Source organism: Falco punctatus, assembly GCF_963210335.1.
Source record: "Falco punctatus genome assembly, chromosome: 1".
Lineage (NCBI taxonomy): Eukaryota > Metazoa > Chordata > Aves > Falconiformes > Falconidae > Falco > Falco punctatus.
In genome coordinates, this window is record NC_137580.1 from 110,745,933 (window position 1) to 110,761,730 (window position 15,798).

General features: G+C 50.2%; 1 protein-coding gene across 2 annotated transcripts in view; it reads left to right on the forward strand.

Annotated features, from left to right (window-relative positions):
• Positions 1-15,798, forward strand: part of DHRS11 (dehydrogenase/reductase 11) — a 31,233-nt gene that overhangs the window by 7,093 nt on the left and 8,342 nt on the right. For both annotated transcript variants that reach the window (XR_013927654.1, XM_080384397.1), the window contains exon 2: positions 11,742-11,951. Coding sequence is in view for 1 of the 2 variants with exons in the window: in XM_080384397.1 (XP_080240523.1) it covers positions 11,742-11,951 (210 nt within the window). In the remaining variant the exon portion in view is untranslated. The remainder of the gene's footprint in view (positions 1-11,741; positions 11,952-15,798) is intronic.

Sequence of the window (15,798 nt, forward strand, 5' to 3'; positions counted from 1 at the left end):
TTACACCATGGGTTTGCCCATCCTGCAGCCCCGGCTCACGAGCAGCCTCGTGTTCCCCAGTTGTGCAACTTTTGTGAGCGGAGAGTCATCGTGTGGGTCATCCGACAGTAACTGTAGTAGTCAGACATTGAGGAATAATTTAAATGGCTTTATTTTACTTTTGAATGCCAGGAGATAATTTAGGTTGAAAGCTTGTTTTAAATGAGAAGCCTGGAGGTACTAACAGCTGTCATAGACTTTTTGGCATGTGCTCTTGCTGAGTGTTTTCTGCTTTTCAGATACCTATGTGTGTTCCAAGTCAGGAGCGAGCATTGTGCTTTTATGAATTAGCCAAGAATTTTCAGAGCCTGTAAGACCAAGCGTTGGTGAAAACTGTGCCCTGTCCAATGATCACCTGCACAGGGACCCCCTGGCTGATCCCTTGAGTCTCCAGCACCCGAGGAGAGCTGCTGTGATTTAATGACTTGCCACAGCTTAGCTGGTGCACGATAGCAGGTTATGCAGTAGTCACTCCATCCCGCAGACAAAAAGCAGAGCATCACTTTTGATGGGTTCGCTCCGAGGCTGTTCAACTTGCTTCTTCCTGATGTTTCCCAGAAATTTGTGTTTAGTGTCTGACTTCTTGCAGCAGCACAAAAAAAGGAGGGAGCTTCCCTGTGCATGGGACAAAACATTTCCCCCATGGCTGACAAACCACTCTCTGGTCTTTTATTCGGTGTGATGCAGAAGTTTTATTTCGCAGTGTTCTTCCCCTGGGGTGGGGGAAGACTTGGGAGAGTTTGTGGTAAATGTAGGGTCTGGCTCAGTCGTGGTGATGGCATCGAGGTACTCTGGTGCTTTTGGAGCACAGGAAGGTGTGAGACAGGGAGCTGCTTCCAGAGAGTTTGCAGCTGATGCTTGGTATTACACTCTTCTATAATAAAATTTAATGTATTTTTATATTTATTTTTATGTTTTTAGAGAATGGCAAAAGTGCTGGCAGGAGTTCCCCCTCCAGCTGCGGTGTCGGCTGCTCTGGATCAGGCAACACCTGATGCTGTTGCACTCGGTTTTGCTTTCTAATCCTCCAGCAGCTCGTTCATTCCTTTGATACCTTGCTGTAGGGTGGCTGGGGCATCAGTCGCTTTATGCTATTTTATTTTATTTTTTTGTTTGTTTTATTTTTCTTCAATGCCTTCCAAGTGTGGTTAATTCATCACTTAGAAGAGACTCCTCCAAAGAGGTGCGGGAAATCTGCTGGCAGCAGCTTCACATCGCTGCTGGAAATAGCTGAGCTGCCGGGTTGTGGCATCAGGTTGGACTGTCCAGAGCTGGTGGCTGTAGGGTGGTGGTGGGCTTATCTTGTATGGCTCACCCTGGGCTCCCAGTCTGCGATGGGAGCGCCTTGGGTCCGCTGCAAGCCATGTAACAAAGCGTGCGGCTGCTCCTGGGGGGCTGGCGAGCATCCCCTGAAGCGGCGGTACCTGGCTGCTCTCTGGGATGTTGGTGGGGGAACCTGCTGCCCTCTGCGCGCGGCGAGGCTGCGTCGGGGGGATTGGGGCCCTCAGGCGATGGCCTGCCGTAAGGCGTTGAAGAAATCTAATCATAGATGCTGTGTTCTAAAAAAAATATTTTTTTTTTCTTTGTTAGGGTGTGGAGAGTGAGCTTTGCAGGAAGCAGTAAACGTGGCTTAGCATACAAGGTTTAACCAATTAATTCTAATGCATTTGTGACAGTTATTGATCAAAGGTAACATTTATAACCAGGGACTGCATTGTCAAGGTTAGATCTTGCTCAAGAAACAGCCTTTGATAAGCTGAGCTATTGATTGCAGATTTGAGCAGTCCAATCTCTGAAGAGGTTTGCGCTCTCTTCGTTAAGCAATGCTGTGGCGGTGTGGGAGGAGGAAGAAGCTGAGCCTTCCTGGCGGGAGCTGAGCATCCCAAATATCCGTGTGCAGGCTGGCCCATCCCCACCACCCATCACTGCCCGGGCTATAAGGTCCAAGGGAGGCTCTTGACCCCTTCAGTCCTCCAAGGCGGTTAATTAATGGCTAAATAGTTTCATAGTACCCGAATGTGGAATTTAATTGCACTGGGTACAAATCATGTTGATGGTGTAGAGGTCAACTGGTTAAAATTTTGGCATCCCCCCTTTGGGTGTCTTGTCCGTGGGGTCGAGCTGTGGGTGTCCCTGCAGTGCTGGGTGTCTGGTGGGCTCTGTCCGTCTGCCCTACGGCTGGGGCTGCGTTTTGGAGGGCATTCCTGAACGCACAGCTTTCACCTCTGGGCCTGTGTTGTCTTAATTGTGCGACTTAAAGCAACGTGTTCATGGCTGAAACCTGAATTTTGGTGCTTGGCTCCCACCCACCGGGCAGCCTGGCTGTGCCCACAGGCTCTGCAGCTCCTGGTCTCCCCGTGCCAAAGGTGGGTGAGCCGCTGTCCCCAAAAGCTCGTTGAGGACCTCAGGGCTCCCCAGCCCCTCTTCCCCGGACCTGTCGCTCTCGTGGCATGCAGGCTGCAGAGCTGCTAGGCTGTCTGGTAGCCCAGTGAATTATTTTCTAAGGCAGGAGGAGCAGCTTCAGGCAGGATAATCCCAAGGCACAGTCCCCTGTAAATGAATGACCTTCAGAATCTCCTTGGCCTCTGGAAGGGCTTGTTTTGTGTTTGGTGAAGGCCTTGCCTCGGGGATGGTGGGTACTCAAGGCCTCTGAGGTGCTTTTATTGCCGCTTGTCCCTGACCAGGTCCTTTCCTGATGAATAGGAAAGAGATCCCGTAATTGCTGTCCTGAGTAGTGGGAACAAATGCTTTGCTGTCCCAATGGTTTTGCACAGCCTTGAAGCTCAGGAGGCATGTGGGGGAGGGGTTGCTTTTAAACCAGGTTAGATTTATCCCCTTTCCCCCAAAATGTGCTTTTAAAATGTCTTATTTCAGCCGCCCTCCCTTCCCTGCTTCTCTTCTGTTCCCTTTGGCTTTGCGATAGAGCCGTGATAGCGGGGTATGTCATGGTCGCAGCCCTAAAAATAAGTAATAGCTGAGCCTTCCCTGGGATTTTGGAGATGCAGTGGGGTGCGTGGTCTGCCTCTGCCGTGCTGTGTAACAGGGCAGACCGGGTGGCTGTCCCGTGCCTCAGTTTCCCCGTGTAAAACCCTGGAATGGTCAGAGGGCTGTATGGGAGCAGCGTTCAGACACAGGGCGGGTTTTCTGGCCTGTGGTTCGGATTTGTGGAGGGTGTCCCAGGGCAGGGAGGTCCAGGCACAGCTGGCACAGTGTTAATGGTAGTTTCCTGACTGAACATGGTTATTTTGCCTTTGCTGGTCCTGGGGGGGGTTGTGCCCACCCCGCTTCTGTCGGGTGAAGCGGGAGCAGAGGGCCTGCGGTCTCGCTCCTGCAGCCGGACTTTACTCCCTGTTGGGCTCATGCAGATCAGCTGCGGCTCTGCTCAGCTTAACTGGGGTTTAGCATCAGCGTAGATGTGAGCAGCGCTGAGCCCGCTGCGGCCGGTGGCATTGGCATCAGTACAGATGTTTGATCGCAGCGCCCGCGCTGTGCGGTGATGGAAGTGTTAATCCCTGTTGGCACTGTCCCTGCTCCGACTGCGGCTGGGCTGGGGTGTGTGGGAGCCTCTGTCCTGCATGTCGGTGGGTCATGAGTCTGGGGTGTATTAAAATTCGGGACCTGTCATCTCTGTTTTGGTACCGGGGAGCGTTGGGAGCTGGTGGGGAAAGGCCTGCTCCTCGCCCGGCGTGTGTTAATCTGCCTTTTCAGAAGAGGATTCGTTGAGGATTACACGGGCGCAGGATGGGAGCCGATGAGACGGAGAAATTCATGGGGACATGGGGACGGGGACCACAGGTCTGGCCGTGCCCTGGCAGCAGGAATGCTTGCTGCCGTGTGGGTGGTGCTGGGGGGCAGCGGGAAAACACCCAGCTCCTGCGAGCTGTGGGGACGAGCCAGGGCTGCGCTGTGGGGTGTTGAGAGGAGGAAAGGCCAGTCTCGTGGTCTGGTGGCAGCTTTTTTGGTGACAGTGGTGGGTGCTTTGCTCACGGCCACGCTGACGGGCGTGTTGTGTGTCGCAGCAAGGTGCAGAGCTTGGCCAAGCTCTGGGAGCCCGGTGGCTGCAGTCGATGTTCAGGTTTTCCTGGGTCCCCAAGCGAGAGGATTATCACCTGCTGCTGTTTTGTCTCACAGGCGGGGATGCTGGGGCTGGGAAGGGGAAAAGCCCCCCAGTGAGGTCGTGACAGAGCTGGGATCATGTCCTGGCTGTCCTCGAGAGTGCTCCTGAGTCTTACCCACAAGGTACGGCGATACATTCAATTATAATGTATGTTATTCAGGGCAGGCGTGGCCTGATGGTTTCCATGGACCTCTGATCACACCTGGATCTTCAGGGTACCATGAGGCATCTCAGACCTTCATTATTGCAGGATTTGCTGTCTGATTTAACTAAAATAAACAAATAATCTTTTTCTGATTCCCTGAGCGCAGTGGAGGTGTGCTCGCCTGCGGTGGGGATGACACAGAAGGCATGTGCCGTGATCTGAGGGTGTCAGGCTGAAGCTCAGGCTCGGCTCTGCCCTCCGAGTGGTGTGTTTGCAGGTTGCCTTGGAAATCTGTTGCTGGAATGGGCAATGATCCAGCTTGTGATGCGTGGACTGTCAGGTCTGCTGCGTGCAGGCATTTGGGTGTGTTGGAGCAACGCGGTCTTTGAACCCTGCTTGTGAAGGCAGCCAAGGGCTGGTGGGGGACCACGGGTGGCTGCAAGACAGCAGCTTCGGTCTTAATGAGTATTGGGTCCTTTGAGGAAGGAAAGCATCTACGTGCCTGGCTGCGTGGGAACCTGCTTTATGCATCTTGGAGCTGAAGAGCAGGCAGGCACCTATGATGCTTGTTTTAGGATAGTCATACCTCAGAATAAGCAAGAGATATTGCTTTAATGAGCTGTCATCGTAGGAGCAAGCGTATTTCCTCCTCCCCCATGCCAGCCCGTAGCAACGTGATCTGAGCAAGCAGTAAAAAAATAAAAAAGAAAAAAAGTGCCTTCAGCCTTGACGTAAGGAGCGATTGTTTGAATGTCTTAAGGTAGCAGGGATGTTCAGGGCAGCGTAAATGGGACGATTTGGCTTGCGTGTATAACGCTGGGAATTTAAAATTAAGTGAGCTAGGAAAAAAAATAAACTTGGATGTTTAACTACTGAGAAAGTGCAGGAAGCAGAGAGAGCTTGGAAAAAACCAACGTGAATCTGGAGCAGTCTGGGGGGACGATTATCAGTACCAGGAAGATGTGACTGCTCAGGCAGGCTCCTGGTTAGCAGGGAGGCTGGCTTCAGTGCCTGGGGTGAGACCAGCCGAGGGGCTTCCCTGGGCCACGCTGCGCCCACGGGCAGTGGGTGGACAGGAGATGCCGCTTGGCCCCTCCGGAGCCTGCGGGATGGGTTTGCAGTGTGAAGGGCGTGCACCTTGCTGATGTTCAGTGTCCAGAGCCTGGGTAGCATCCAGGAGATGTCCCGGACAGCTGATGCTGGGGATATGCCAAGATGTACTTTTGTGCTGTCTCCGGTGGGTATCGGAAGTTGTGGCAGCACCGTGGGGTGAGGAGCCTGGCAGGAGGGAGGGCTGCCATGCCGTGCTCTGCAGCCCTGGTGAGGACCATGGTCATGACTACCTGGCTGGGACTGTTACTCCTTAGATGCTTCTCCACGGTCTGCTTCTTGCTGCTGGAAGCTGATAAACAGCAGATAGGTCCCAGAGGTTCCCTGGGGTTTTGTTTCTTTCTCTTTCACAAAATGAGATCTGATTTTTCTGGGTTATTTATTATATGAGTGCTGATTTTGTGTGCCACCTGTGAGTCTTTGCGAGGACTATAAAGTCAGTACACTTAGGATGATACAAGGTGAAAAGAAATACATACAGGGACTTAAATTTTGTTTGGGTTTTGAATGCTTTTTTTCCTTTGCCTGTGCCAAGAGGTGGTGGGTTTCTGAAGCGGTGTGAAAAATTCAGTCTCCCTGGTCAGGCAGCCTGTACTTGAGATGTACTTCAGGTAAACGGTCTGAAACTGGTGCTAGTCCTTCTTTGGCTGTACTCTGCTTTGGTATCTCCAGCAGAGTACTGCACATTTGCTTTTCCATTTACGCTCCTCATCCCCACCGTTCTTCCTTCTGTCCTGGAGCAGACACCGATCTAAGCTGAGGAGCGACGACTGGCAAAAGCCATCAGTGAAAAGCATCAATTTAAAGCTTAGGGGAGGGAAGAGGGGTCACTTTACTGTTATATTCATTTGAAAACTCCTTTTAGACTCCCATGGAAGCCCTGTCTGGGCACCTGGAGCCAGGCAAAACGAACTTGAATAAATATGAAGTAATACTCATTATTGAATCACATGCGGGCAAAAAGCCCCAGGTACCTGGCAGCTCTAGGAAGGGGCTCAATGTAATTATCTCCTTTTTAGAGATGGGGAAATGGCTCTGCATCTTGCCCATGGTCACAGAGCACACCATGGAAATCAACCACAGTCTCGTGCTTTATTCACTGTGTATCTCTTCCTGTATTATGCTGTTGCAGTGGCATTAAATCTTAATTAAAAGAAGCTTCAAACTTGCCAGTCAGTAAAATGAAAGGATTTGTAAGCCCCCTGTTTTCTTTCACAACCGTGATGCTGTTCGTTAGGATTTTTCTCCTTCATTTCCTTTAGATAGCAAAAGTAATTGGGGTGTCTTCGGTTTCTTTCCAGTTGGTTTCTTGGTACAGCTATGTATTTAAGCATAAGCTAAATCAGTAGGATGCAAGCACCTGTGATGAATGGCAGGTTAGATTAAAAATTACCTAATGGTTTCTTCTAGCTTTAATCTCTCTGAACTAAATGTGTCTGGAGTTAATGGGATGGTTTGCCAAATAAAGCCCTACGTGACTCTTTTTTTTCTTCCCCTTAAGAGTCCCTTTAAATTTTTATATCAGTTAGTTTTCTAAAACCATTTTACCAAGACTGAATCTAAATGCATGGCACTGTGCCCTTTCCAAGTGTTGTGTGCACAAAAAGCATTAACCCCTTCTTGGGAGAACTGACCTATTCTTAACATAATGTGAGGCATCCTTTTAGAACCTTTAAAAGCAGACAACTAAATAGTATATAGGAAGCAGCATGACCAGATGGTCTCATCTTACTTACATGCAGGTAGGTGCTTAACGTTTCTGTTTTTTTCATTTGCTTGTTCATTCATCCAACACCTCTGGAAGCAGAGGTAAATCACTGTGATGTCAATGGAAAAATTGGTGTCTAAGGAAGAGGCACACAGCAGCCCACGTGTCTAGTGCGTGCTGCCGTACTGACTCACTGTATCCCACGAGCAGTTTAGGTGCCCTCTGTGGAAAGCTGGCCTTTCATGGGTGTTGCCGCCTGCTGTGTTCATGCAAGGTAGCATATCAGAATTACAGGGACCAGGGCTTGCATCTGTGGCAGTGGATGGCTCTAGGTTAAACATATTAACACGTAGGGTATCTATTTCTTATGTTGTGTTATCCCAGTTTATACCAGTAGCTACAGCACCCGGCTGTCTGTTGCCAAGCATCTAGTGATAACGGTGTGGAACAGAGATGCTCAGGTCTTGTTTCAAATCTTCACCTCCAGCGGCTGGAGGCGCACCGACCCTCATCTGTATTGGTGTTGCATTACATGGTCACTCTCAACTTGCTTATGAAATCTGGAAAACCAGCTTTTTTTCTTTTTTTCCTTCCCTTCTTGTGTGTGTGGTGTGCTTAAAGTGGAATGAGCATTAATTGAGTGACTTAACAGATGCTCTGAAAAAATATTGCAAGCTCCCTAATTCAGAGAGTTGCTTTACATAAGTCTTCTCTTGCAAACTTGCCCGCAGTTGATGTTTCTTTGAAGAGCCTGTGATGACTCTTTATCTACAGAGGGTTGAAGCATGTTCAGTTCCGCCTGAGTGTCAGTGGTGTTCGGCACTTCATTTTCAAAGAGAATTTCTTAACACAAGTGTAGCCTGAAAGATGAAAGGATCCACGTTGAGGCTTGTTTCAGGCGGCGAGACACCAGACAGAAGAAGAAGTATCTTGAGAGATACTTAATTTCTCTGGTCAGTTGTAGCAGAGGAGCCTTTCTCAGAAAGGGCTTTCTCTTCGGTACATCTAAGACATAAGCTAAGGAAATTGACTGGGGAAGCAGGATGGGCAGCTCCACCATGACAGCCACTGCTGTCCGGAGCGCATCCCTTGTTTCATCTGCTCCTTCATCTGGGTTGCTGTGCTGCAGCCCGTGGTATTTAGACCCTGTCTGCCCCCATCGAGAGCTGTACTGAACAGTGAAAGGTTTCACTGAATAGTGAGAAATGACAGCTGAACATGGAGACAGAGATATTAAACACGGCGTTTCCCTCTGGGCTGTAGATAAGCTTGTCTGTCCTTTTCTGTCCATGCTGACGGGCCCTTCATCCTTCCAGCCAGCTCTCCTGGAATGAGTCCTCTTTTGGGAGATACATCCCAATCCCTCGTGCTTGTATTTCTCATCTTTTAAAATCATTGGTGTCGCTTGATTCAAGTTCAGCAGGGTTGAGTTTGGCTGGACCGGTTCCTGCCATCAGCTCTAAGCTTTCCTCCCAGCAGCTCTGGGACGCACCGTGATGCTCAGCCTCGGGACGCGATGGGGGCCCTGCTTTTGCTTTCTGTGTGTGAGTACGCTGGCTTCAGAAGACAGCACCCCACTTTACCTGTGACGAGCACTGATATCAGCAGCAAAAATTGGAGGCACCACTGGAAAGATAACTCAGCCCAGCCCTTGTTCAAGCAACCTAAACGCAGCCTGGCAATTGCAGGAGGTGCCAGGGCACCAGCCCTCTTCCAGGAGCAAATTAAGACCGTACTCCTGGCCATGACCTGGTGAACTAGGAAGAAAAAGCGCCAGGCATGAGCCTTGGTACTTTACCAGGAAATACTGAGTGGGGTGGATCCCTTAACTGGGGTGCTTGAGTTTGGGTAGTGGGATGGAGAGCACTTCCAAGCTGTCACCTTGGTGCCAGGTTGTGAAGAATTTGGCTGAAGGCCCCTTGCCCATTTTTCCCTCCTTTATCTTTGCAGGAACAAGGCCCTATCCCCAGAGTGGTTTAGCACCTTCCAACAGCCCTTCATACTGCTTTTAATTTTCTAGATGCTACTCTTGCAGAATTTTTCCCCCAACTGTTTTCTCAAGTGTGTACACTAGTCTTGAAAAAACTATATATTTTTCTACTATTATCAGCACATAATCAACAAGATTGCATATATAGCAAAGTGAAACCAGCCCCAGGAGGGTACAGAGGGGTACGATTCAGTCCCAGGGGAACCTTTGTTCTCTGTTGGGCAGAAATATTGTCTAGCTCAGCCCAAGCAGAGCTCTCCAGAGAGCGTGATGCTGTTGGGATGTATCGATCTCTGGGCTGAACTCAGCATGTCTGTCCCCTTCTTGCCTGGTGCTGTGAGAGCAATAATAATAATTCTTGTGTTACTGCAGTGCCTTCACTGAAGTGGTACCCAGAAAGGAGAGTGGCTTCTGGACCAGACCCTTGGACCTGGGCTGGATTCGGCTTGTGGGCTCTGAAAGCTGTGGCTTGCTGTGAAAGGCAAATCAAGAAAAGCTTAAATGCTCTGTTCAGGGACTTGACCCAGCTCAGCAGTGGTGTTAGGTATTGAGAAAGGCTGAAAAACATTTACCAAACAGAGCACTTGCCCCAGGGTAATTAAGATGAATGTGCTTGGGGCACAGAGAGGCGTTTGGAGGTCCTGGCTTGGCTGTTCCTCTTGCAGTGAGGATGCTGAGCCCCTGCTCTGTGTAAAACTTGGCTAAGAGAAAGTTGGTTATTGAAAAAGCCACTGATGAAGAGCACACTTTATGATTTGGAGTTGGAAGCCAATTCACATCTTCAGGTGGATTTTAATTTTTTTCCCCTTTTTGGATTTTGTGGATTTAACCAAGTTGCCAGCCTTCCTCGTTACCCTTAGGCATACGGCCACCCTGCATTGTGCTGACTGGGGGACAGAGAGCCGATTCTAACAAAACTTCAGGGATCAGAACCAGCAGGTTTCCTGGGCATGCTGGCAACTGATCTGCAGGATGGAATGTGTTGGAGGCCAGCTGGATGGGAGCCGGGCCCAGGCTTTGGTTTGGCGTTTGCCCGGTCCCGTGGTGGTGAACCGGTGCAGCCCCACAAGCTCTCCTGACAGCCTGTGCTGGGGGAGCAGGTGCCGTGCTGTCTCTGATTTTTGTTGTTGTTGTTGTTTTCCTTCTCTTTCCACTTTCCCTTATGTTCCATGGTGGTTTTTTTTTGTTGTTTTCTCCTCTGTCTGATGTTTATTTTCTGGCAAACACACGCTGCGAGTGTCACCGATGCTGGGTGTTGTGTGGGGCAGGTCTGCCCCTGCTGCAGCTGCTGGAAGATCAGCTCTCCTGAGCGGAGGGGACAGGGGCCCGGGGGCTTGCGAGCTTCCCCGGGCAGAAGGACACCTTCCATGCTCTGGTGTGTCACTCCCGCTTCTATGAGAGCGAGCTGTGTCTGAGGCCAGCATGGCTCTCCAGGCTCCTCCCAATGTTGGTACAGATGGCGGGGCTGGTTTTAGCATCTGCCTTCTCCAGAATGTGCGAATTTCTCCATGTGTCCTCCTGGAGGGCCAGGAGGGGCTGGGCCAGTCCGGGAGGTGATATGATACAGCAGGGATGAGATGCTGCACCTCACAGCAAGCAAAAAAAGTCAGATCCCTCTGGTGTGAGCTTCCCAGCGGTGTTTCGGGTGCTCCCAGGTGCTGTGGTGGGTGCACTGGCTTCCCTGCACCCTTGTTGCTGGCTAAGGCAGGTGGGCTTGGCTGTTCAGAGCCGCCGGCATGTGCAATCACCGTCCCAGGTCCTCTGCTTCCAGCCAGGTGACTCCTGTGCTGGGCCTCGCTCTTCCTTTTATAAACGCTGTGAGCTGCAGTCCTTGGTATGCAGGGAGGAGCTGGGAGGAGTGGGAAAGCTGCCTCTGGCAGGAGAGCTTTATTGCACCCACTGAAATGTCACGCTGGTGAAAGCGCCCTGGGTGATGGCGTTCAAGTGATTTGGTGGACGTTTGTAGCCAGAGTCCGTCTCTCTGCAGAAACCAGACATCATGTGGCTCTCGCTTCACACTGGAAGCTGTCACTGTCGCTAATATGACACATCAGAGATGAGATGCTGCTTCTCATTAGCATCAGGGGGTAAAGGGCATCCTCCAGAGGATTTGGTGTGGTGGCTGCCACATCATTAACACAGGCAACCAGCAGCAGCTCTTGGCCTTTCATTTGCTTTATATCATCTAGTCTGATAAAAGATCTGAATGCCTGGAATAACTGTTGATAACGGCTAACGAGGAATTGTCGGGTATGCGATTGCCACGTCCTTTATCCGCACAGCAGTGTGGCAGACTTGCTGCCTGGTGCCATGGCAGTGTTTGTTTGTATTTTGCCAGCACTTGCTTGCCTCGACCTGTATTGCCAGAGTGATGGATGAGCACAGAGCGTCTCCTCAAGTTTAATAACTTAAAGGCCGAAGCACTCAGACTCTCATGTATATCGATATTTCTTCTTTCTTAATTAGCATTTTCAGTGATTCTTCCCTAGTGTCTACTTTAAAGGCAGGCTTGCTGGGAAGCCTGCCGTGTTTTCTTAGCCCTGGGGTGTGTTTTTAAGCAAGTGGCTGGATAAGCTACTCCAGGAGGAGAGGAGGCTGATGGCTGTTTACTTCCTTCCTTTCTCTTCCTTAGAAATTGGCGGCAGAATGCCAGAGTGCCGGCTACCCGGGGACCCTAATCCCGTACAAGTGCGATCTCTCTAACGAAGAGGAGATCCTGTCGATGTTCTCCGCCATCAAGACGCTTCATCAAGGAGTTGATGTTTGCATCAACAACGCGGGGCTGGCTCGCCCGGAGCCCCTGCTCTCAGGGAAGACGGAGGGCTGGCGGACGATGATAGATGTGAGTACTGCCACTGATAGAGTGGGAACTGGGCTAGATTTTAATTTTTTCTGGCCACCGGCACCATAGTCCCCATCTACTTATTCCATGTGTGCAGAGCTGAGGACCTGCTTCCTCTCTGGCTCTGGCATGGCCTGGGTTTGCCGACTGGGAAGTGGAAAGACATCATGCACTGCTGAGCCACATGCCTTCACCTTGGAGTATGAAAACGCTCGATACCTTCAGCAGCATTTTTTCCTGTAGCTCAATGGCTTTCTAAAGGGTGATGAGCCTTGCTGCTTTTTTTTTTTTTTCTTCAGTAAAATAGGAAATTGAATGCCAAGCACTGGCTTTTGTAGCTAATCCTGTTAGTTGTAGCAGTGGGTTGTAAAATGGGCAGATTCTTTTTGGCTTAAAAAACTGTAATGCTTTTTGTCTTTTTAGCTTAATTTTCTGCTCGTAATCTGGTTAGAGCTGGATGTGATCGAGACAATTTCATATGCCAAACTGGGAGTTTGTGCAAATGGTCCATGCCGTTACTAGCAGCGCTTCTCCCTGGGTCTTGCTGTCCTGAGGTGCTGCCGTGCATCTTTTGGGGACTTCACCATCTTTTGTCGTTATGGGATGGCCCTTTTCTGCACATAGCAGTGGCAGCCACAGCAGTGGGACCCCAGGCCACTTACTGTGCCCTTGCAACAGCCCTTTTGTACTGACCTTCCTGCACCTCTGGCTGGTGAGAGGCTGAAACAGGAGCTTTCCCCTCCTGTACTACCTACTTTTGTGCATGAAAGCCTTGTCCTCATAGACATTGGAGTCAAACTCGTGGCTTTGAGTAAGCCTTGCAGCACCTCCAGCAGCTGTGAGAGCTTGTCCCAGTGAAGTAAAAGACACGTCTATTTGAAAAGCTGCTCCAAGCTGTAAGCTCGGGGCCGCTGTGTCTGACAGCGGGTTCAGCCAGGATCTGTCGGCTCCTGCGGCAGCTGGTGGCTGTTCATCCAGAAGTAGTTTCAGGGGCTGTGTAAAGCAAAACAGAGAGGCGCATTGAGGCCTCAGACTCCTGCTGCCAGGGCAAGAGCTGCCGTATCCTGGCTAATTAAGTTCTTGTTAGGATTTTGGCTGGTCTGCTAGCTGCTGTGACTGCAGCCAAAGCAAGCTCAGCTCAGCTTTGTTTGCCCAGCCAGGCTTTTGTGGGTTGCCCAGCCTGGGTCACTGCACAGCTACATCTCCCCATCCCCGGTTGCCATGGAGTCTTTAAAGAAAATTAAGTGAAGTGTAGCTGAGGCTGAGCTGGTGTAAAGCAGGGCACTTCCCAGCGTTGTCTCACTGCAAGCCTGGCCCTGTGGGTCACCTGTGCCTTGTAAACTCATCCTGGTCGCTGTGATCATGCCTTGTGTGAATGCCTCCGTGGATGCTGCACATCCTTTACGCTTCTTCATTTTTGTTCTTCTGACCTTTTGTTTGTTGTAAGGCGGTCAGGCTGGGGGAGACACGTGGCTTTTGCCAGCTGAAGGCCTTTCTCTTCGTACTGTCTTCCTGGGCTGCTCAGGTGGGAGCGCTCCTGTTATCTCACTTTCCACCACCTTTAGGAAGAAAGATTTGGGAACGAGGATTGTCCTGTGTGACACTCCAGTGTTGGTATTTATGATGGCTCAAAGTTTGGGAGCCTGTGGGATCCGCTGTCCTTGTGGGTGCTGCTGTGTTCACCCTTTGGAGTTGCTTGGGGGTGATGGGTGGGGTGGGAGGAGAGGCAGGGTGGTGCCTCCACAAGGGCAGCATTATGAAACCAGGCTGGGAGCATGTTTTATTGCCAGAGGTGATCTGTATGGCTGTATGTGCTGTCACTGCTTGGCAAAAATGCTGGTGTAGCTCTGGGAACAGACTGAGTTACCCAAACTTTCTTCCTGTACTGGTAGATGTTTTCCTCTTGCCAGCTTCCCAGAAGCTGGTGGGTTTGCTCTTGACTTGTGTGTAGTTGAACAACACTTGCACCCTTAATGCAAGGGTGATGCCCACAGCCAGTCCAGAGCCAAGTGCTTTGCCCACCTCAGCCTAGGCAGCCTGACAAGCCTGGGCTTTGCTTTTTAGCCTGCTGGTAAGTGGTAGTAATAGCTCAGGGTTTTTTGTTTTGCTGTGTGCCGCTGTTTTGTGGCTGTAACCTTCCTGCTTGAAAATCTCGCTCTCCAAACGCGGCCATGGCTGTGCAGGCACTGGCATCGCAGTGGGCTTTGGGGAGGAATCTGCAGTGACAGCTCTCCCCGATGTGGCACACCAGCCCCAGGGAAACACGCACCAGGCCTGTTCCTCCTACATGCTCTGAAGCTCTTGGAGGGTCAGGACGAGGGAAGGTTGCCAGCACCTTTCATGGGCCACTGGGCTTTGCAGAACTGAGCGGGAGCAGGGAGGCTTCTTCCAAAGGTCCCTTGGAGAAAGGTCTTAAAGAGCAGCGCAGTTTGAGATGCTGTTGGAGAGTTTCAGCATGCTACTGGGCTGCCAGACAGGGAAAGTTTCTAAACAGCCATCGATCTATTGATTTAGGAGGCATTAGGGCCTTAAATTAAAGGCATTTTTTCTTTTTGGTAAATCGATTTTTCTTTCCATGCATTTTTTATGAGCTTTGAGGCTCTGTCTCCTTCCAGTTTCCCCTTCCGTAAGATTCCTTGCTATACAAAAATCATGTTATTTACTTATTCCTCCTCTTTTTTTTTTTTTTTTTTTTGGTATGTTTTGGTTCCTTATTGTCTGGTATTTATTCCTAAGGGAGGAGCTGCTTTTCCCTGGGGTGCAGGAATCTCATGTTAGGAATCGTGTCTCTGTTGCTTTACAGCAGCACAGAGCCCAGCGTTGCCAGCCAGCAAATTTGGTGTGTGTGTAGGAGGGAGCGTGCTATCGCAGGCAGGTTCTGAGCCCGTCATCTTTTGGTTCACAGCTTCCCCCTTTTCCTCTTTATATGTTTGTGAGGTTGACATGAGGCTGGAGCAAAGTCCTCCAGCTGTCCTCGATCTGCACAGGAGTAGCCAGGGCTGGGTGCTATGTACACACTGACTGCAGGCTCTGGGATTTGAACAGCTCCTTCACGTTTTACCTACTGACCTTTACAGTCAGGAAATCAAGCTGAACTTTCCATTTGCACTGTTCAGGGCACAAAGGACTGCAGCACACATCCTCTCGCTCTTCGAGATGCTAAATGGGTTTGATTCTTCTTGGCATTATTCATTGACCAATGAGGCTCTGTTCTTCTTGGTTTTATATACCATCTGTGCAGAGATATGTTTTCTGTAACCTGCGTTTTTATGTGTGCTTTAGGAGCTGGGGTACTCATTCTGATGCCTTAGAAAAGGCTGATTCTGGGAAGTGAAATGCTCAGCGCTTCCAGGAACAGGATCTTTTATGTTTTCCCAACCTGCGATTGGAACTCATTAATTACTAGAAAATGCGCCTTCATTGTTTCTGTTGTATTAGCACAGACACGCGGCAGCCCCGGACCCGCTGCCTTGTGCAGCGTGCTGTGCAAAGGCGGAGCACGGATGTGCTGGCTGTCTTTGCGAAGGGATCTTTGAACCTTCCCTTCTGACAACAGGAACGAGGCTGGAAAATGTGTTGTTGTGGATATTTGTAACAACAGCCTTTGGATTGTTTCTCACAGTGATACAGCCCTAAGACTTGCACGTTTTCCAGGTGTGTTTTTCGGTTCCTGAGTGCCTGTTCCACATTTTGAAATGGGATTTCACCCAAAAACCTTGTGGGTGCTATCAGGAAAAGGCGGCGAGGCAATCCCAGCTCAGCTGCCTTCCAGCCAGTTGTTTTGTTGTACCAAGATGCTTATCGTACAGGCTCTGGACTTTCCCATGTGGCTGTTGATTAGTATCTT